Genomic DNA, 23104 nt, shown 5'->3' with positions numbered 1-23104 from the left:
TGTGTTCTATGAAAATAGGTGGTCAGACAGAAATGAGATCCTAACAGCATCCTCAGTATGAGCTCACCCCATAATAGATGCCAGGGAGTCTATATGAAGTGGTAATTTATGAAAATCCCAATTATGGGAGAAGATTCAACAGCTGATAGCAGTTTGTTAGATGTCAGGGAAGCCAGTCATAAGACAAAAGGCAACTAAGCTTCATTAGCTTTGGTAATCACTGAACAATGTGGGTTTTAATTACCAGAGATATCTGCAATGTTAAAATTTGGAATACAGGCAGACACGAGCATTTCTGTGATACTGAATGATGTCACGGCAAAGCAGACTAAAAGCTGTGCATGCTATTTTTAGTGACTGATTGGCCTTGACAGTAATAATACCATTTAAAGCACTTTATACTTCCAAAGCCCATTACCACCACTAATTAATTCTTAGAACACCCCAGAGGGGTGCCAGTTGGGAGATAAGTTATAGTATTACTGTTTTAATGCTGGAAACACTGAGATCGCTGAGCAGTGATAGTGCTTGGAACAGAATTCAAGTAAGAACTCTTAATCTAGTGTCAAGCTAAGACCTTGCTGAAGATGAAGATTTGCTGCTGCACTTTAAAACTATATTTAAAGATAACCAAAGATTCATAATGGTAGAAGTATTTTTGTAGCCTTACTGAATAGATATAATAAAAACAACCCAGTTACTATGGATGCATGAGTACGACAGGGTTTACAACAGATGCCAGGTCTGTTCTAGCCGTTAAATGCCACCGGAAAGTTTTTCACTACCACAGATTTCTGTAGTCAATGTTAGGATATTCCAATGAAGTCATCAAAGGCTAACACTGACCAATAGTAAACAGTCCTCATTGTGGCTTATAGGAACAAGCAGCAATAGAGTTTGTTTTCCATTTCTGTGCAAATATATGCAGGATGGAGCTGGGAATACAAAATTGTACCCACTGGGAACTCTGCAGACTGCAAGTGAAGCCACCTCACTGTCTCATACATCCAGTAGTTTCTGAAATCCATGCGGCTCACGAGGGGTTAGTAAGCCACTTTAATTTGCAGGGAATTTTTTTAGTATGTGGCAGTCTGTCCCTACTCCTGTTCCTTGCCAGGGAATGGAGGTCTTGGAGAAAAGTAATATGTCTTTTAAAGAAAGCAGCTACTTACTTCTGTAAGTTTTCCTGTTTGCCTGTCTTGTCTTGCTGTGATGTTTTCTCATACTTGTTGCTTTTTGGGGTTTTTTGGTTTTTGTTTGGTTTTATGTGTTTTTTTTTTCCCCAAAACTTCCTGACATGTACTGCAAATATTCTTTAAAATTTTCTCACTTTTTATATTATAACATTCTAGGCTACTACTTTTGTGGTCTAGTGTACATACTACACAGCATTTCTAAAATACTAAACCTGATGCAATTGTATTTTTCCTAAGATATTTGTTAAATAATAGCATCGAAAAGTACACGTTGTAAATTAGTTAATAATTTTAATGAGGAGTTAATGACATTCCTAAATACAGTCTGTGTGTATATGTAATTCAGTCAAGTTAATCTCTTTACTTTTCTTATATATAGTAGTTGCGGTTTTGTCCCTGGCGATGTGGTGTGGCTTTTATTTCACTGAATCTTGCAGGTTTTTTGTATTCTGCTGCTTCATGCAGTTAAGCAAGTATATGGAAATCAAGGACAGTGAATTAGACAGCCGTCCAAATGTATGTAGCTTATGTATCACTCACGTTTTATATTTTATTATTATTTTTACAGTGAATGCCATAACTCTACAGATAGAATAAAAGTGAGAGTATGGGATGAAGATGATGACATCAAATCTAGAGTAAAACAACATTTCAAAAAGGAATCAGATGACTTCCTCGGGCAAACAATCATTGAAGTAAGAACACTGAGTGGAGAAATGGATGTATGGTATAACTTAGGTATGATTCTTACTGATTTTTTTAAAACTAATTTAAGTAGAATTTCAGCATCTATAGATTTGTGAAAATCTATAGCTTTTGTACCAATATACAAGTTTTAAAATCTTAAATATTACATGTTGATTTGAAAATGAAAGATACTTTCTTGGTTTTGATCCAGATTATGGCAATTACAGAGAGCAGACTAATCACAACAATATCAAAGAAAAAATATTACATTTTAATGCAAAATTAAAAATATTTAAGAAAACACAACATTTCAGACTAGACCATTCACAGTAGCATTCTGTGGGAAATACATCTACAAAGATGCATAGAAAAATCTAGCAAATATTTTGCTTGTTGTCCACATTCATATTATCACATATTTTTAGAATTATTTATATACCATTCTGGGCCTAACCATCTTTGGTTTTCTCTATGTTTACACCTGTGTTTCCTCATGAAGCTTGCTTCCTTGAGTTTTCTGTTCTGTACACGTCAAATGTGTTTACATGCAGTCATAAGCTGAAGACAGTCTGCTGAAACTCAAAATGCTCTCTGTTGCCCTTAGTGACTGCACTTTCTTGTCTAGACAGGTCTTAAGAAGTATCATTCTTTAAACCAGGAATAAATGAATAAAAGTGTGTCTCAGAATACATTTCCTTTATTTAAATCTAAGCATACAACTGTTCTTTAATTCTAAAAATCTCTTTGGGTGCACTAAATGTTCTGGAGTAGCCCTTTAAAAGTTAATCTCCTATATTTGATAATAAAAATTTGATAGTAGCCTTTTTATCTAGGTTGCCTGCTCTGTGAAAACTTTGGGTGAATTATGTGACATAATTTTGTGAAATTGTAGAGCGTTTGTTTCCTAATCAACTGTCCTTGTTTCCCTGTCTAGTGTTTTGTTTCCCAGTGACACACATAGATGTGTCAGGGAACTATTTGATTTCTTATTGACAAAGAAAAAAAAGCTTTGCTTTATTTCCTATTTATGATGAGATTTTTAAAAGTAAGATAATTGGGTCTTTTTGAATCCTGAATTTTATTCCTTCAAAAATTTCAATGACTTACAATAATTTATATCAGTATTTATATCAGTTTGAAATGGATTTTTAAAACAAATCTTGATGAACTGATTTGACTGGAAGCAGTTTAATAGTAACATTGAAAGTCTGTGGTCTGCAAAAGGAAGCATCTAGAATGAAAACCTTTCAGTCAGAATCTAAAAAGAAATACTGGTAAATGGCTCATGATAATTCTAATATTCTAAAAAGAATGGCATATTTTATTCTGATAGATGCAGTATCTCGCATCATACAGAGGAAAGAGGAGTGAAATAACGAAAAAAACAATTAGATTTGTGGAATACTAATTTTATTAATTGTATCATTCATCACCATTCATATCACAGTACTTCGTGAAAGAATCATAAAAATTTTAATACCTGTTCACTCAGTTACACTGCTAGAGTGGTTTGGAAAAGTGAAAACTGGAGTCAAAGATCAGTAACCTCTGCAATGAGTGGCAGCAACTAAACAGACTAGTACAGATAGTGAAAACAAAGTTCTTTATATAATTTCTTCTGTAAGATTCAGCTTAGCTCTGTACTTCAGTTTCGCTAAGAACATTTTTAGTTTCTCTCAGACATAGTAGCCAGGTTGTTGCTGAAGTCTTCATAACTAAAGGAAAATATCAATAATTAAAATAATAATAATAATTAGCACAGGTAGCAGATAGAAAAAGGATATAATTTCTATTGAAAAGGGAAAATTGTTAAATAAAGCACTGTAGGGCCTACTTTGAATTTGTCAGATAAAATAAGAAAGGTTCTTTGCTAGTTTGATATTCTGCTTCATGGCCTGAACTGTATGAGGTATTTAAATAATTCTCTTGTTCTCAACACTAGGGCTTTCTGGCTTTAAAAACCATTCTAATTAAGCTAGAAGGATTTATGAAAGTTTTTCAGATGACATATATGTATTCTTGGTAGTTACTAATATATTGTTTTTCTGTTCTTCAGAAAAGCGAACAGATAAATCAGCTGTCTCTGGTGCCATTAGATTGAAAATCAATGTTGAAATAAAAGGAGAGGAGAAAGTTGCTCCCTACCATGTGCAGTACACCTGTCTACATGAGGTATGTTGGAGAAGTTAAAGAAAGCATCCTACACTGAAATTACTATTCAGTTGTTGCATACATAAGGAAAAAAGGCTGCAGAACATTAGAACACTGAAACAAATAACTGCTGTTACTAACAGTAACTAACTAAGTTTATTTTAGATTTCCCACTTTGTATTGCTGATGGCGTACCACGTTCAGAGTGAAAGGCAGAACAGAACACCAACAGATCATTCCTGCCAGTAGGAGTTAAAAAAAAAAAAAAAAAAAAAGGTGGATTCAGTTAAGTTCTCCCCATACTGTATTTTGTTGTAGCATTTTAATGCTTCACACATGCTTCCTAACATCAAGAAGGTACAACCATTTCTGTATATTACAGAAATATAGCTGTTAATTGTAAAGGACTTCCTTCCTGCTACATTAATTCATATTTTGGGGAGAGCGAGAAAAAGCTAGGATAAGCTTAGACAATACAAAATTTTGTTTTCCTATTGTCTAGATTGCTTTTGTCAACATTAAAAAAAGAACCATCACTGATAAACCAGCGTGCCTTTCAAAAGATTTTCTTTGTATTTGATTCCTCTTCCCTCAAACAGTGATCCACGTTAAAGTTCTCTTCAGAAAATACGAGTGTTTTCTGAAAGCTTATAGATAATACATGGCTGAAAGTTCAGCACTAGTATGTATCCACAAAATCCCATTGTTCACCATTTGCAAAACTGAATGTTCAGGGTATTTGTCGGCATAGATTTTTGACCTGATATTGAAAATGTTTTGACCTGTGAAGTCAATGGCAAAATTCTGTTGCTTTAAGATAATCCACAAGACAGTGATGGACTAATTAGCAAAACTAATTAAAATTAATTGAAGTTATTTCAAAGTTTTGGGGTCACTGAAAATAGGAAATCAAATCTGCTGCTGAGTTTGTGGATATATATGGAGCTAGGTATTTTGAGAAGCATTCAATGACATTAACTGCTAGCTTTAGTCCTAAAATTGCCAAATCTAAACTTTATTGCATGCCTTTCACTACTTGAGAGGCTTCTGCAGTATTTCTGATAGGTTTCCTGTAGCTGACAGTTCCTAAACAATGGATTTGAAATTTATCGGTCACAGATCCAAGTAAGGTCGAAGCATTATGTAGTGAGCATTATAACATCGTGATTTCATTCACTAGCAAGGGTATATGATAGAGTAGAGAAAGTTTCTGAATGATTTTATGTTGCAGTCTCTCTGTGACAGTTAACTTATGTCAAGGAGCTGAATCACAAGCCAGCAGTACCAGGGTTCCATTACAAAAATGTGTTTAGAGTCTTGGGGTTTTGTATTTACCAAATAATAACTAGTTAGTGCCAGTCTTCAAAAGAATTAAAAAAAACCCCAAACCTAACAATGAACATATTGATGACTATTATTTAGGATATTATTTAGGATATACTTTCAGAATGCCACTGAAAAGCCAAAAATTCTTATTTGAAACATTTCTTGCGTTTAGAATCTATTCCATTACTTGACGGAAGTTAAATCTAATGGTGTTGTAAAAATCCCTGAAGTGAGAGGTGATGAAGCCTGGAAGGTGTACTTTGATGATGCTGCACAAGAAATTGTAGATGAATTTGCAATGCGCTATGGAATTGAATATATTTATCAAGCTATGACGTAAGTATTGTATCTGGTTTTCTACTCTACAGTCAAGAATATGTGTGAGGGAAGTGATGAGTTCCAAGCCTTCATGCTTTCATTCTCCATTTCACTCCCATTCCTGATTTAAAATTCTTTTTATAATTTTTGTCCATCTGATTCTCATTGAAGTTCTTCTCATCTGCAATGGAATTAAGATATATTATAAGCATTTTATAAACCGTTACTGGTATTGCTGCTAATGCATTTCTTAATCCTTATGATACTGGTATGTGGCAAGAATCAGAAAGACTTCCACTGTTCCACATGGGATTGGGATGGTAGAACAGGGGTTCATAAGCTCTGTACTCCTTTCTAGGAGTACAGAAATCATCACAGAACACCAGCAATGGCTATAGTAAACTTCCATAGTATATGTAAATAATTAATGCAAACAGTATTAGAACCTGTTACAACATTGTCCCTATTAAAGTAGCTGTCTGATTGCTTTATGTACATTTAATAGAGAGGTAGAGAAGGTATTTGTAATATATATGTTTTTAATGGTCTTCCCCTAAGGACCTTAAACAACATTGCACAGAAGAATTAATTAGGCTGGACAGTTCCCCTGTGGTATTGTATATCTATACTACATATGAAGGAACTCATGCGTTAAGTTTCATTAATACTTAGGTTTTCATGTTTAACTTCTCTTTAGCTATGTACGTCTTTACATCTTGATCAAGTTATGTTACTTATTAACTAGCATATTGGTATGCCATTTTTACCAAAATGTTAATCTCTGAAATGATAGAGTTGTTCCTGCTACATGTATCAAAATGAATTCAAGGTTTTTTATGAACTGTCAAGGGCTATTAATGGGAAGGGAGGGCTGTTATTACTGTTCTGCTTAGGAGATAAAGCAGGACTGGTTTACCACTAGCGTTTCCTCTTAACTATAGCCCCAGTAGTTGATTATTTCAATACAACGTGGCTATATTTTTGATGGACAACCTCAACTGAAAAAATATTTTGAAGATTCTTTTCCTTTATCTTTTGATGAATGCTAGTACTCTGAAATTTTCCAGAGAAAGTTTGAAACTGATTTTAGGAATTGAAATTTAGCAAAAGTCATAACTGCAAAAATAGCAATATAATTGACATGTGAGTATTTAAGAAAGCTTCTTCATTTGGCAGTGTTAGAAATGGACAGGTTATATTTTCATATAAAGAAGATGCTTTATTTTTATATCAGTAAATAACATAATATACAGATATTAATGAAAAGGAAGTAGTCTGAATATCTAACACAGAGCTGGGCAAGTACTGCACCATATTTTTTCAGTAATCATTACTCAAAAATCCTAACCAAGCCATTTTAAGTTAAATTACCTACTTTGGCTTGTCCTCTTTTTGTTCTTGGTCTCTTCTGTAGCTTTTCAATCAAATTTCCTTGCTGTTGATGACTGCAAACCAGGCATTTGAAGGCAGATGTAATAAGAAAGTGAATTTGATATTGGTAGTTACAGGTAATTTACAGAGGAAATAAAATCTAAGATTTCATTATCCCCATACCCATGTCCATTTACATTTTAGAAAGTTGCATGCACAATCCCTATTTGAGGGGCAGGCCAAATACAGTTTCAGGTAGGAATAAAATCAATAGTGAATGTAATCTCAGATAATACTTGGAGAAGCATATATATTTGTATACATTATTTTGCTGATTCATCTAGAGACGTCTCTCAGTAAGAGCATTCAAACTTTGGAGAGAAGAGCAGTGAAGACACTAGGTCTGTCATGGGGAATTTTCATTTGGACTATTATCGGTTGGTTTTATTTGTGTTTGTAAGATCACTTTTTTCCTCCTGGAACAACTTTAATGGCTGGGAGAAAATGTACAGCTTCTTGATTTGGAAAATAGAATTATCAGATCCCATTTGGTAACTATGTGACTACTAAAAGAAGAGCAATTTTCTACCATACAACAGAGAGAGAATTTGAATGTAATCACTTGGCCCAAAGGAATATTGTGTAAGCATTTTGTGCTCAAGAATCTAGTTGAAGAATGTTTCTACCGCATGTCTCATGATAACATTGTAAATTAAAATGTTTGAATTTGTAAATGCAAAAACTGACTTCGCTTTCATAGCCTGTGATTCAGACCCCAGAGAGTATCCACGTGCTTCTTATGCACTGTATCAGACTCAATTGAGTTTTAGGGTGTTGCTAATGAGGTGGTTTTGCCTGAATGTCATTTTTAAAATTCATATTTGTTTGAAGTTTTAAAATTGCCTATTACATAAAGTTTCAGTGTCACTTAATGATAGGCAGTCTTGACCCTTTTAGGTATAGGTACACAGCATACACTGGAGTAGGAACATATGCCATTCTGCATTTCTGAACACAACGTAAATCTAGTTAAACCTCCCTAAAGTACTACTTCCTAGAACAATTTGGAATCCTGTTCTGCTACAGTAATAAACAACCCCACTCGGTCTATCATTTCAGGTTCATGCTGATGGCTTTGTCATCTGTGATCCTCTTAGTAGACCCAGATGATTTATTTCTGGCTCTCAAATTAATATGTATTTATATTTATTCCCTTAAAGTACAGAAATAATATTTCAAAAGGACAGCCTTCATTTTCCAAAGACACTGAGTATGCTCATCAGCCACAATTGTGGCAGCTCAGCAAAGATAAACAAGAATTTACATCAGTTTATTGTTTCAGTGCCTGACTGCTTCACAGAAAATCAGTCCAATAGTTGACTAACAGTCCTGAAAACATAAAGCTCAAGCTCTCTTTCTCTCTCAACCAGCATTAGCAAAGAAATTCTGCATTTTCTGTGATTTAAAACATGCCATGTGTGAGTCAGTGTTTGATTCTGGATCAGGAGATTACCTGTGCAGCACCGAAGACTTATTGGAATGTGGATATCAACCCAAAGGCTATCACAGACGGTTACATTTTGCCTTAGTCATTGTCCCCAGTGAGACTTTTTTCATTAAACTTATAAAGAGAATGAATTCAAGCGTGATTGCACTTGTTGTTGGAGACAGAGACATCCACATTTTTATGAGGCTAAATGTAGACATTCTTCCCTAAAGGATGCCCACTTACAAGGGGTGTCTTACTGTCAAGATAAGGTTTCCAAGTGCCCAGTTCCTAAGCAAATAAATATGCTTTTAAGTTACCAAATATGGAATTCACGTGAATAGATAATTAACCACTGACCCAAAACCAAAATACAACAAAAAAAGCCTGCTTGTGTTGCAGTAACTGCAGCTCTTTGAAGTCTTGCCTGTATCGGTTCCATAATCCACTCTTTCTTACACTTATTCCTCCACTCCTCATGGAGTCTATATTGGGAAAAGAAATGAAGGACAGTTAAAACCATTTTTATATGGGTCAGAAGAGATGTATTTTTTTTGTGATGAATAGCAGGCAAACAGACAGTGTTAGCTACACAAATGATATGTGCATTCTCCCAGAAGTCAAAGCACATATGTGTGAGAGAATAGGAAAGAAAATAGATATGACAGAAAATAGATTAACAAAACCAGAAGTACAGCTCAGTGATCCAGCTGTCCCTTATTTTGATGACTGCAGTGATGAATGGTGATTTATGCTGTAAATTCTATGTCTTGAAGGAATCGTACTGGAAGTTTATTTATCTGCATATATTAAGCCACTTCTCCACTATCAAGAAAAAATAATTTTCTTTTTCTCATTCATCTTTCAACATAATTTATTTCTCTTTAGAAAGCAAAAAGCAGAGCACGTACTGAAACAGTGTTCGACTAGACACTGAAATTATATATAACATCAGCATCCTGGATTTACTGTGTAGTCGAGTCAAGTGCAATAAAAGTGCCATTAAGATCTTTGCTTCTTACTGTCAAGAGTCACCACAGGTAGAACCTAATGCTTCTAAATCAGCGACATAGTTCTCATTCCAGCAGGTTAATGGGCATTAACTATGCCATCTTCTCCTGCTAGTCTTCAATTAATGTGGCTGCACTGCAAAAAGCACACAAATCACCCATTAAAGTAATTTTCACTGAGAGCGTTTGTTTACTGAGTACAGCACATTAATTAGCCTTTCTTTGCTGATTCACACTAGGGGAAAGATTGGAAGAGTCACAGGCACTGCATGTTGGTCAGGCAATTCTGTAGGAAGAAAGTTGAAGCAAGCAAGCCTGGTTTTAGACAAATGACTCTAGCTTTTGCTCGAGAGCTATTGCTCTAAAATATGTGAGACTAAGCAATGGTTATGCCTATTAGAAATTGTTAATAAGTCATGCTATTGGCTGCTGTTTTCAGAGACCTACAAAAACAAGGAAGGAAGTTTCCTCTTCAATTTATTTGTTTTAGCAAGCAGAAGGAAGCCAGGTGGCTTGCAGTTTTCTTACTTGGGTTATCAGCACTTGCAGAGTCGAGACCCATATTGCATGTGATAATAGGGTCTGTGAACTTTACAGATTTTTAGTTAAATGAAAGAGAAAAGCAAAATGTCACATAACCTGTCAGCTGACACAGATGCTTTATCATTGGTTTCACTAACCAAATTACAGGTGGAATGGTGCAGTAACATAATAAAGACATTTAAAAATTACATCGATAGGTTTAAATTTTCCTCACAACAAATTGGTACAATTTCAGTCTATTTTCAAGGTAAGAGCTCAGTCCAGGCCTTGGGTAGCTCAGTGTGAAATCATTAGAAGAACCTGCAGAAGACACCTTCTCTGAACTTAAAATGTTGACCCAAACCGTTTTTCCAGTCTGTCATGTTCCCTGTAGGCAATTGATACAATCTCAGAGGCTTTTTGCATAGTGACTGCTGCAGACTTTTATCTGCTTCCTCCCCTCACCAGAGCAGAAGCTATAGGTATGACTCTAAGGCTAGTGGGGTTATTAGTGCCTCCATATCTCTGGAGTTCCTTATGCACTAGGGATCTCTATGTCCACTAGAAGATTTTTGGAAATTAAAGGTAAGAGTAAATGTTAATTATTTTTTGTCAATATTTAAAAAAACAGTTCTGATCATCACTACATGTATTTCTCGAAATGCATGTGATGAATAGATCAGGTGAGATTACTATTAACCTTAGAAGTTACCTGAAACTGGTGAGAATCACCTCACATCACTGTTGTATTTTACACAAAGGAAATTATTCTGCTAGTTGACAGGAAACACGTGACATACACTGAAGGATCTTCCTAAGGAGTAGGTAGCTGTGCTGCGCTTCTGTCAGATTCACGTTGCAGTGTTTAAAAGCACTTCTGAAAAATATTGGCAACGAAGGAAAGGCTTGCTAGTGTTATCCCTACGAGCCACATAGCTGGGAATGATGAGTTCTAGTCCTGGCCCATGTGATTGATTTGCTGTGTAGAGTTGAGCTGTTTCTCTCAATTTTGTAAAATGCAGATAATAGCACTTAATGATCTACCTTACAGGAATGCTGAAAAATATTGCAAAGCACTTTGGACACTGACTACCACGATACAAATTTTAAGTATCAATATATATCATCCCATCAGTTCAAGACTGTGTGATGATAAACCCTGCATGAAAAATACTTTAAAGAGTCTAATGACAGAGAAAGCCCACAAAGTTGATCTCCTGGATTGACCTGGAAAGGCTGCAAATATAGAAGGACTCCACATATGAAGACTGTAGCCCTAGATTCTCTTTAATATGACCCTGCCTTTCTTGCTTCCCATCAGCAGTTGGATCCCTTCTTTTCCAGTCTCTTTGCCTGGCCAGGTAAACTAGAAAATCCAGCAGTTATTCAGCTCAGCTCAACTGAGGGGGATTAAGGGTTTGATTCATCCCAGTATCCATTCCTGTTGAAATCTTATGTCCTTAACACTTCAGGGACTTTGAATGATACTTTAAAGCAGCAAAAGATGAATTTATGCTGGGATTTTCTTTAGGTATTTGTACATGCAAAGATTAATTTGTGTTGGGATTTTCTTTAGGTATTTGTACATGCATAATTAATGACTTTTTTTCTTGGGAATTCTGACTTAATTATAAGAGGATTTATCTTGAGTGAGATGCAAAAAAGTTAGAAAATTACAATTTTAGAAGTTTTCCAGACAACTGCTTTTCAATTATAGGATCAGTTGGTATACATCTCTTATGCTTTATTTTTTTAGAAAAAAATAGAAAAATACTGTAATTTATAGATCGCATACACATTTTGAAGACTCACTGGTAATTAAAACACACTTTACACAGAATCACAGAATGTTAGAGATTAGAAGGGACCTCGAAAGATCATCTAGTCCAATCCCCCTGCCGGAGCAGACTTTACATCTAGGATGAGTCCAAAGCTTTTGTCCTATGTTGACCATAGTGATCATGGAACCACAGTGATATGTGGTGTGTTCAGCATCACATTTACCTTACTGCAAGTAGCAGATTGTATTTCAGGTATCTTACCAGGTTCTGTTAGCCTATTCCATTGAGTAAGGCTGTTGGGGGGAGCAGTTTGGTCAATAATTTTACGGTGTCCATTTCTGATATCTAGGTACTGAATGGATATCAGGTGCTTTAATGAAGCCTGATTCCTGAGTCTGGACACTTGGGGACTTTTGGAATTTTCTTCTTTTTTTAACATATTTGTGACCTGACACAGATTTCTGAAGTAAACATTGCAATTTAGATGTCTCATTTGCAAAGTAAACGGAAGTGTTGGAGAGGGCTTGATTTGGTATGATATGAGGTACTGACAGCCCAGAGCTTTTTTTTTAGGCCCATATCTGAATCTGCAGATGAGCATCTGTAGCAAGAGTGCACTGAGAGGGGAGTACTGGAAGAGCAGAAGGAAGAGAGACTTCATGTGTGCTGCCTTCTGCTGCTCCATTCCCCCAGTTTCCCTTTTAAAAAAATACAGACTAACAGAAGAAGAGTCATTTGGCAGATGTGAAATTGCAGATTACCTCAAAGGGTTATGGCAAAGGTATCTGCAAATATACCAAGTCAGTGGTGTGGGAGACCCTAGGAAAGGTAACTGTTGTCTCTTTAACAGAAGCAAGTTTCTGCAGCCCTGGAACAACAGAAAGCAGGAATATGATGAGCAGGGTCAGTCGCAAGAGCATGAGGCAGGCCTCATAGTGAAGGAATTTAGAGGACCACTGAGACAGTAAAAGGGTATCAGAAAGCATAAAGCAGGTAGAGTGAGTTTGCGTGCAGGCTTGCAAGAAAGTATAAAGAGCTCATTTTTGTATCTTTAGGAACAGGAATCCAAATACAAGATGCAAAAAAATCTTGATTGATGTGGCTGGAAGATTTTTTGGGCAGTGACGGCAGTTAAGGGTGCTTGGTTTAAGGTCAGCAGGACCTTCAGTTGTACCTTGTGTTAGTTTTTTTTTCTTGGGTGGGCAGAAGGGCCCAGGTGGTTCAGGGCCAGCACACTGCTCTGCCTTATGCTCCTAGGAGAAACAGTAGCGAGGAGCCAGAGACTCCAGCTAAGAGGAACCTGCTGCCAAATCAGGACCTTCAGACATACAGAGAGCTCCAGAGTGATTGGTGTTTCTTCATCCTCTTCTGTTTGATTGTATACTCATTTTCACCATCATCTTCTTTGGCTAATCGCCTTCACTCTTTTTCCTATCTCAACACATTTACTTTTTATCCTTTTATCTTCCTGCCAATCCTGCCTAACTATAAATCTTGAAATTGAGATTTTATGGTTTGCAATGATGGTGTTCACTCTCCTTGGGTTAGATCTTTGATCCATCTTGTATCTCATGTTTTCTTATAAGGTCTCTGTAAGTTATAAGCAGGCATTTCCTGTTTTGAACAAGTAAACAGTGCTGCTAGATTGCACCTTTGGGTTTGGCTGGTGCAGTACAGCAAGTTGTTTGGGCTTTTAATTTCTATAGGCTCAGTTTTCATTTCAATTTAAGAATTTGAAACTGACTTGAGTTAGAAGTCTAAATGCTTTGCTGATTCTGAGCTTTAAGAACTATCAATATTTGAAACTGACTTGAGTTAGAAGTCTAACTGCTGTGCTGATTCTGAGCTTTAAGAACTATCAAGAAAATAAAACATGACCTACTCTAAGTCATATATTCTTTGCAATTTTTTTAGTATTCTAAAAAAACAAAGAGAATACACAAAATATTTCTGACTTTTTTTTTTTTTTAATTTAGTGAAAATTACCTGTATATGACTTCCCACTTGGACATTGACAACAGGTTTACCTTTTTTTTAGTGACCTGATATTATGTTCTTACTGATTCAGCAGTGTTAAAATTTTCACCTAACAAATCCTAGCTGCCCATGAAGCAGACTGCTTAAAAATCAGAGATAATTTAATACACTCAGACCTGAATGGAAGTCAGTATTGAGGTTTTCGTACCTTTGCTCGCCTGAGGTGCTGTGAGCAGTAATGGTCTTTGGTTTCGTCAAGGAAAGTGGAACAGAAAGGTTACTAGTATTCAAACCCAAATAGAAAACCACTTTACACTGTTATTTTGCCTGTGATGAGCACTCAGGCCAAATTCTTACTTTCATGATTCTGCTGAATAGAAGCTGAAACTCCATCCAAAAAAATGCTTCCAGTTAGAAACTCTAAAGGTTGGAATGGCTAAAAGCTGGCATCCCGAGGGAGATAATGTTCAGCCTGGGGACTAGCTGTACTCACATTCTGCAATGCAACCTTGTGTGGCAGTTTCTTCCTTTCCCTTCTTCCTTTTCCTACCGTAGAATTCAACATTATGCGAGCATAAGCCCTCATATTGGTACTCTGGACCTGTGCAGCTCTACATACTGCAGAAGGAAACTGCTCAGTGCTAGATCTTCTCACAAGTGCCTTAAAACAGCTCTAACTGAACTGCTCCTAGTGGGAATTTGAGGCTCACCCAATCTTTTGTCCTTCGTCTCCTAGTGCCAGCTTCAGCCCTCAACATCAATCTGAGTTCATCACTCAGAGCTTCCCCCCATGCCAGTAGTGTACCTCGCTATGTAAATGCCCATGTTTCTATGCTGTGTGCATGCAGCACAAAGATACGCTGTGGCTTTAATCTCCCTTGTTAGTCCAAGCACTGTGCCGCAGGACTGGCAGCGCTGTAGCTTCTCTCTGGAATCAAAACAGTCTGCATCAGGGAGCTGGACGGTAGTTGCAGGCTTGTGAGGGAATGTAAGTCTCCTCAGCCTCTGCAGGAAATGGCAGATAAAGCCTTTTCTCTCCTGAAGCTCCGAACAGGCTCAGTGACAGCCTTTCTCTTGTCTTAAACATTATTCCCCAGTATGAAGCTGGTTTGGGCTTAACAGACCTAAACTTTATGGGCCAGAATCAGCAAACACAGAAGTTGCTTATTCCTCACCTTTCATTAATAATGTAGCCTAAAATACAAGCCACGGTAAAATGCTGGTTTCAGTCTTTTTGTTGGCATCAATTAAATTCTTCTCCACTAGAGTATATATTTCTTGTGGCTTTTTATAAGTTTGTGTTTGATTTGAAGTTTCTGTCTAATACTGAGTGTCTTGCTTAATAGCAATTAAGAGAGTTACATCATGTTTTTGTATTTAGGATTAACAGAGTGAGAAGCAAACGTGAATCTGATCTGGTCAGTTTGAAAATATCAATGTGCAACAAGTGGCAATTATATCAAATGTGTCTGGATTTTCCTCATGTGTATCTGCACAATTGTCTGTGAGGTATCTGGAAAGTTACACCACTGGAGCTGAAAATAAATTGTTGTGAGAGAAAGAGCAGAATCTTTGCCGTCTTTAATAACTGTCAGTTTGTTTGAATTGCAGGCACTTTTCCTGTCTGTCTTCTAAATATATGTGCCCTGGTGTTCCAGCAGTTATGAGCACATTGTTAGCCAATATAAATGCTTTCTATGCTCATACTACAGCAGCAACTAATGTATCTGCCTCAGATCGGTTTGCAGCTACTAACTTTGGGGTAAGTAGACTTCCTTTTTTAATAGAACACTAGTTCTCATCTTTTGTTTTCTAATATATGATACCGTATTAACTTCTAAATTAAAACATTTTTTAAATTGTCATTTTAAAGAATAAGAGTTGCTGCTAGTTTTTGGAAATTTTACCCTGGGTCTTTACAATCAATCCCTATAAAAGCTAGGGAATACACTATTCAGTTCCTTATACAGTGATGTGAAAGGTCTCTAGGGAAGAAAGCACTGGCACACCTGCATAGTACTAAAATCTTCAGCAATCAGTTTTTTGGGTTTATTGCAGTGGGGATTGCAAGCTACCTACTGCACTAGACTTAAGTATTGGTTGCAATTGCTTTCTTGGGCTACATGTCATCAATGAACTCATATTAACCTATTGGAGCTAGCCATAAATACTATTCTTCCTCTCAAAACAGCCTATAATGATGGACTTATTTTTGCTGAAATAATAGTGCATTGTCCAAGTCCTGGATTTAGGTATCACAAATTTTAGGAGGAATGCCAGCATCTCAGGATGCGGTAGTACTTTTCTTGTTGTTGCTAACTTTATGTGGGTATCTCACAGTGTAGACTTCCTAGTCTCTGAACATGATAAAAAAAAATAAATAAATGGTCACCTTGCATTATAATTTGTTCGCCAACTCTCACTGGGGAGATGAGAGCAGGAAGGGTGAGCAATAATTCAAAGAGGCTGCTTTCTTATCTCTACTATTACACATGATATAGTCAGATAGTTACAGATAAACACAACTTGATGATGAAAAATGAATTCATTCCTTCCTTTTTTTTTTTTTTTTGTATGGCTGATATAAAAGTTATTTTTCATTTAACAGTAGCTATGAGAACATGGTAATGTTTTCTAAAATACCATTTATTGGTGTGAAATTAAATATTAAACATAATTGAAATGTATTAAATACAAATTATAGTTGTTTGAAGTAGTGTTAGAGGTATTAATGCTCTTCTCCAGTTTTAAGAATAATAAAAACATTCTGAATTTCAGGATTTTCAAGAAAACATTGTAAATTATACATTTGGACTAGTAAACCAGGAAAGACTTAACTCTAGTTTTGCGCTTGTCTTCCCATCAGAAGTCAGAAGCACAATTACCAGACTATGCTCAGTAAAGTAATTTAATCCATGCCTGGAAAAAAGTGTAAATGTTTAGTTTTGCAAAGAAAATTTGCTCTGGATGCTGAAACAAACTTTGATCTGTAGCGAACAGTGTATTAAGTACAACAATCCTGCATATTTTTTTTGTATGGGGCCTCAAATGGTTGAAACTAAATATTTGTTTGCATTTTATGCACAAGTACCTTTTAGATAGGATTTATAACACTCATTTTGTGTAGTAACAATACCAAAGACTGATTTTTCTTATTATTGATGAATCCTGAATGGTCTTAGGGTCTCATGTTGCTGCTTACAGCCGTAAGTAGTCAACAGTTCTGAATACTCCAAAAGTAGTACTAACATTAATATATTTTCAAATTTAAGGCATGTCATAAGTCTGTTGAAAAAAAAAATCCATTAAGCCACTATTTTCAGGTGCATTCAGTAATATTTATTTACTTTAATTTTTTTTTTTTTAAATGTTAAGTCTGGTGGAAGTACTCACATACAAACGTACCCAGGGCTGGGTCTTTAGTTTGGAGACAGCATGTTCTTGAACTGGAACTTTATCTCCTGCTGTTAGAGGTTTGCTTTGAAAGAGGAATATTAACATTGCTCCATTACTGTAAAGTAAAAAGTTTTATAGATAAAAAACAATATCAGAATATTTATTATTTAATTATTGTATTACCATGATAAAAAACAATATTGCTCTGTTCTTATTCAGGTTTTCCTTTGTAAGATCATCAATGGTTTATTATGGAATGACTCCACATCTTTATTGAAACAAGTCTACTCTTGTAATGTTTAAGCTCTATTAGACTTTTGAGTTTGATCCAGCTTTTGAAATTTAGAATGTTTTTGCTGGATTTTCCTTTTTTCCCCCCATTTTTCTAATGATCAGAGTTACTTTTATCCTCAGATTGGACAGAGATTAAGTCCTCTTTCTCGTGTTAATGCCTGTTTAACTTTGACGCAAATTCCAATCCAATTCATAGTTCAACAGATGGATGGAAAGTCAGTAGTAAGCATCACTAGTAGAGATTTGGAGTTCTTTTATCAAACAAGTGACTTACAGGCAAAATATTAGATTATATTTCTCTCTTGGGTCAAAAGGCGTTTGTTAGTGGATAACTCCACATCATTCATCAAAAAGAACATCTCAAATTCAAGTCCTCAGGCTGCAGCTGGGATGGATTTGGCTGACTGAATATTTCAGCACAGATTTATAACATGACAAAATTCCCTTTTGATTGATCCCTGAAGGGAACTGTGCCAAATTAGTGGCTTTTGGTGTAGGTTAGTGCTCCACTGATGAGAGTGCACAAAGAACTCTATTTTCTTATTAGTGCCGATGATGTTTCAGGCATGGTGTGGATGCAGTCATGCATTCTGAGAGCTATCAGATTTTGCTGCTTCCACAATCCGGCTGTTTTCACATAGGCTGGCAAGGATTTCTGCACAATTGTGTGCAGTGGACTATGGAATATGTTCTAACATGAACACTGGTAATTAGAAGCTCTCATTAGTATTACTTCAGAACGGCACAACTCAGTTGGGTATCTCACAGCAAAATGTTTTCACTGCACCTTCATCTATCAAGATAATAAGTTAATGTCCACATTTGAAAGGGAAAACTATAACTGCATAGTATTACTTAGCTTTTTCTTACAAAAGCCACTGTTCCTGAAGTATAATTTTCTATCATACTTTTACACCAAATTCTGCTGTAAATGAGCATTGTAGTATTTACAAGGCAAATATAAAAATTTAGCAAGCTTATCTGTTTTAATAAGCCATGCTATCACAACTAAAAACTTTGGACTTCATACTGAATTGATGCTGTATTGCATTTCTGGTCAGCAACATCAGGCAATGCTTTTCAATTTCTAGATATTTTGAGTTATTTAACAATGCATCAGTCATTAAGAAAGGAAAATGTTGCAAAAGTATGTCACTCAGTAATGCATTGCACAGCTGCACGGTATTGAATGCATACCAGGTAAATCACAATATAGGATTGAAAGGGAAAATAAAGTGATAAAAGAGACGTTGCCTGGACTTGAAGCACAGATATCTCAGACCAGCACTTTTATATGGAGCAATGGAAAACAATACGTTTTTCAAATAAGTTAAGAATGGAAACCGGCTTTCTAAAAACCTGCCAATTACAGGAACCTGCAAATTCTTATGTAACATATTCTTGTTTTCTTTTTATAGAGGGAAAAGTTCATAAAACTGCTGGATCAACTGCACAATTCTCTGAGGATTGATTTATCTAAATACAGGGTATGTGCAACATATTCCATCTAGAGGAAAATCCAAATGTGTTTTCATGTAAATATCCCTGTGCGCTTTATATGCTTAAAGAAATTTTAGAGTTTAATCCCTCTTGTGGCATAGAGGCTGAAAATATTGAGTGTTGACATGAGACCCCAAATCCTTTGGAATAAAAACTTACAGAATTTAAGCAGTTTAACAACAATATTTTTCCAATTTGAAAAAAGTTATTCTTTTCTTTCCAAAGCTAAGAAAGGGTCAAGGGATGAACAGACATTCAAGAAAAAGAGTAGGATTCAACAACTTCGGTTAAATTAATCCATAACTTGATTAAGTTAATTCATTTGAGAATTACCTTCACTGACGCATGTAGTGCAAATTGCTGTTACTGATCTATTTATTCTGGAAGGCTGACCTCTTTGCTACGACTTCTGTGCTAAGATCCTAGGAATGTTGAAAGAGACTTGAGTCCTCATTTTTCTACAGGATAGGGATTCTTGTTTCATTTATGCCTCATAGAAGCTCTTTCCACTGAGGTATCCTCCAAACCCAGCCTTTCAGGAAAGCACATGCACTGAATACCTGCCAGTTATCATACTGTTCTGAACTCCCTCTCCTCTCTATTCCACTGTTTCGTGAAACTTTTGGATAATACATAAGCAATTAGGTCTCCATTAGCTATGGCTCTACGTCCGGCTTCTAGGAATGGCAGCCTCCACCACAGGAATTTCTCTGTTCATCTGACCTGCTTTCCGAAACTGAAGGAGAAAGCAAATATTTAAAAGAACCCCGAGGCACCAGAGGCAGCAGAAGTTGCACATACTCAGTTTTTAAGACTATATCCTTCATGCAGCAGTATTCACCCTAGGATTTTTTAATTTTGAAGAATGTTATCCAGATAATGTTGGAGCATGACGATATTTGGCTGATGTTCCATTAGTATGAAGCCATTTAAATAACACTACTTCCCATCAGTCTTCCTGTTAACCTAGAGATTATAACAAAAATTTCATATAGTATTTCTTCATTAAATTTACCAGTGCATTTATGCTTACAAGTTGCTTGTCTACCATTGAGAAACCATAAATTATTTTAATTAGCAACATTTTCCAGTCTTTTTGTACTATTTTTTTGCTCCATTCATGTTTTGGAAATGTTACAATATTTTAAGTAATTCATACTACAAAAACAAGAACATTATCAGAAGTGTTCCTGTTCATGTCAAAGGGATACACATCACTGACTTCCTCACAGGCAGAATTCAGGTAACATTTCTAATTCTTCAAAGAAGCATCTTTGTTTTTCTAGAGGGTTTTTTTTCCTAGCTGTTCAAGAATCTTACCTGTAACTCTCGTTTCACTTGACTCTTCTCCTCCTGATTCACCAGGATAATTTTCCTGCCAGCAATTCTGAGAGACTCCAGGATCTGAAATCAACTGTGGACCTGCTTACCAGCATTACATTTTTTCGAATGAAGGTATTGTCCTCTATTTGCACAATGACTCTAAAAAAAAATACTATAATGGTATAATATATAGTATAATAATACTATAATGGTAATAATGTTTTACCAGCATTACATTTTTTCGAATGAAGGTATTGTCCTCTATTTGCACAATGACTCTAAAAAAAAATGCTGTTGCCTTTTAATGCAAACTCAGTTGAACTCCTTAGGAACATGTGTCATATGGAATAATGTTTTCCTAGTAGTATCATATCACATGTCAAACAGCAAAATTGGTCTGATAATTCTACTTGCTTTAGTCACTCCAGATGTTGATATCTAGGTGATCAAGTTCTGAAATATTTTTAGAATGGAATGGTACACATTGATATTACTGGATGAAAATACAGAAACACAAAACAATGTGATTTCACTGTGTTAGACACTATATAAAGACAACTTAATGTATGCTAAAGTGGAGTAAAAAGCTGAACCCTTTACTTTAAAAAATGAAGAGCTATTTGGCTGATATTATTGAGACGAAAGTACATAATGATATGGTTTAATTATTCCCTAAATAATGGAAAACTGTAAACCCTTGGGCACATATGTCTCTCTCATATGACTAATTTCATACAAATAAAACTTAGTGATACAATCTACTTGCTTAAGTATGTGTTTTAATGCAGCTTTAAACTAACACCTTAAGTCAATAAAATTTTAAATATTTTTATCACTGTTATATTTCAATGCTTTTCATCCTGTATTACAGAACTACATTCATTGCAACACCTGGATTTTTTGTGTTCAATCTAATTCTGACATTCTACCATTTATTAAATATTTTATTAGGTCCTTGAATTGCAGAGCCCACCTCGAGCCAGTACTGTGGTGAAAGACTGTGTAAGAGCCTGCCTGGACTCAACTTACAGATACATTTTTGACAATTGCTATGATCTCTACTCCCAGCTAGTGGATCAGGTAAGGTCAATATGAACTTGTTTCATGCTATTGCTCGTTCATTATTGTTAGTTTACCGTAAGCAAATACAAAACATTCCTTCATATCAAAGCACTCAGGTTATTTTCATTTTATTCCTGTAAGAAGGAGCATATTATAAATAAACCCACAGATGGCTATGAATTCTGAAATGTTTAACAAGATGAGTTTCACAATGAACCTGTTGACTCATAAATTTGTCATCACATTGGATGTGCCTGTAAAAATGTCCAGTGGCTTAAGGGAAGATGACATTAGATTGATTACATTTATGATCCGTAATTGGAAAAGAAATTTTAAAAATATAATATTTCACTTCAATAGCTTTAGAAAAGAATAATTTGCTGAAAATAATATACTGTCTTTCCAGCCTTATATTTTAATGCCTTTGATACATACTTGGATCCAAGCTCTAGTAACTGCTTAAACAAAGCAGAGAATAGTTCTATAACATTTCTTCATATTAGTCCATCAGGCTGAACTGTTAATGCAGAATAATTATAACATTTGTTGTATTCCAAATGCTATGCAAAAGCCTTGAGACTGCTCTTTTTCTATAGTATGGCCAGAGTTTATTCTATAAGGGATGTTAAAATTAAGAAATTGGTATCTGCAAAATTATACAACTATCTGAAAGGAGCTTTATCACATTACCTCTTGTTCCTTACTTTTGCCTTCTGGGTGGTACAGTGGAGAAATGGAATTTCAGTGGCTATTCCTGAAAAGGACAAATTAAGTTGTTTCGCAAATACACATTTGCTGTGTAGTATATAATAGAAAAGAACAGTCATACTACACGATATAAGACATCAAATTTTATCTGAAAGCACATTTCTCTTGAATCCAAAATATTGAATTCCTGTATTTCAGGAGAGGCAGCACATGCTATATATTCAACTTTTCTGAAAAGAGAATTTATTTCCTAATATTGGATTCCTGTTCTGTGAGAAAACGTATTCCTAGCTCCCAAGCTCTGAACGCAAGAATTTCTCACCAGCACCCACAGGCACCCCGTACTCTGAGTGCTCGGGTGTGTGTTTGTTCTCCAACAGATTATATTGCAAGCTGAGTTGCAGTATAAATTAGTACAAGGAGCATCTTCAGATATCACATCTATTTGCATTATAAACTATTCTGTTTTCTTGATAACATTTACTCGGCAACAATTTGATCTTGTCTGTTAAATATAATATGAGCTGTTGCTAGACTGGGTGTTGCATAAGTCTGCAGAGTTTATCAGCAGATGGCAGCCATTTCAGTAAACAAAAAGTGATGTAATCTTACTTCTGCAAAGCACTGTGATACCTGCAAAAGCTTATCTGTATTTACACTACTTTTTTCTGTGAATTCATAAAATAGTTTAGCCTGTCTATTTTAGTAGACGGTTTAAAAATGTGGGATATTATAGCCTTTCTGTTTGGTAGAGAATGTGAAACAAGTTTAAAGCGACACATCTCTCCAAATTTTTCTTTTGGAGCAGAAGGATGTAGGTCATACGTAGGTCACCACCTGCTCTTACTCAGGGGAAGGACCGGCAGCTGTTGTCCTGCCGAGGCCCACTGCAGGCTCAGGGGTTTATCAGGGTTCATTTCTTGCCTGAATCATATTGCAGATGATGTTATGAAAAAGTGGAACCTAGACAGTCTACTTAAACAGTAGTATTTCCAT

At 35.7% G+C, this 23104-nt stretch overlaps 1 protein-coding gene across 1 annotated transcript in view; it reads left to right on the top strand.

Annotated features, from left to right (window-relative positions):
* Positions 1 to 23104, top strand: part of LOC104467313 (protein unc-13 homolog C-like) — a gene marked incomplete at its 5' end in the record, with an annotated part of 137902 nt that overhangs the window by 44975 nt on the left and 69823 nt on the right. Inside the window, 7 exons of the mRNA XM_010081047.1 lie at positions 1765 to 1934; positions 3940 to 4055; positions 5533 to 5696; positions 15437 to 15587; positions 18934 to 19002; positions 20381 to 20470; positions 21290 to 21418. Of these exons, the coding sequence (XP_010079349.1) occupies positions 1765 to 1934; positions 3940 to 4055; positions 5533 to 5696; positions 15437 to 15587; positions 18934 to 19002; positions 20381 to 20470; positions 21290 to 21418 (889 nt within the window). The remainder of the gene's footprint in view (positions 1 to 1764; positions 1935 to 3939; positions 4056 to 5532; positions 5697 to 15436; positions 15588 to 18933; positions 19003 to 20380; positions 20471 to 21289; positions 21419 to 23104) is intronic.

This window comes from Pterocles gutturalis, unplaced genomic scaffold (genome assembly GCF_000699245.1).
Source record: "Pterocles gutturalis isolate BGI_N339 unplaced genomic scaffold, ASM69924v1 scaffold2694, whole genome shotgun sequence".
NCBI classification, from domain to species: Eukaryota; Metazoa; Chordata; class Aves; order Pterocliformes; family Pteroclidae; genus Pterocles; species Pterocles gutturalis.
The sequence above is the reverse complement of the archived record's forward strand: the minus strand, read 5'-3'. Positions and strand labels throughout refer to the sequence as shown.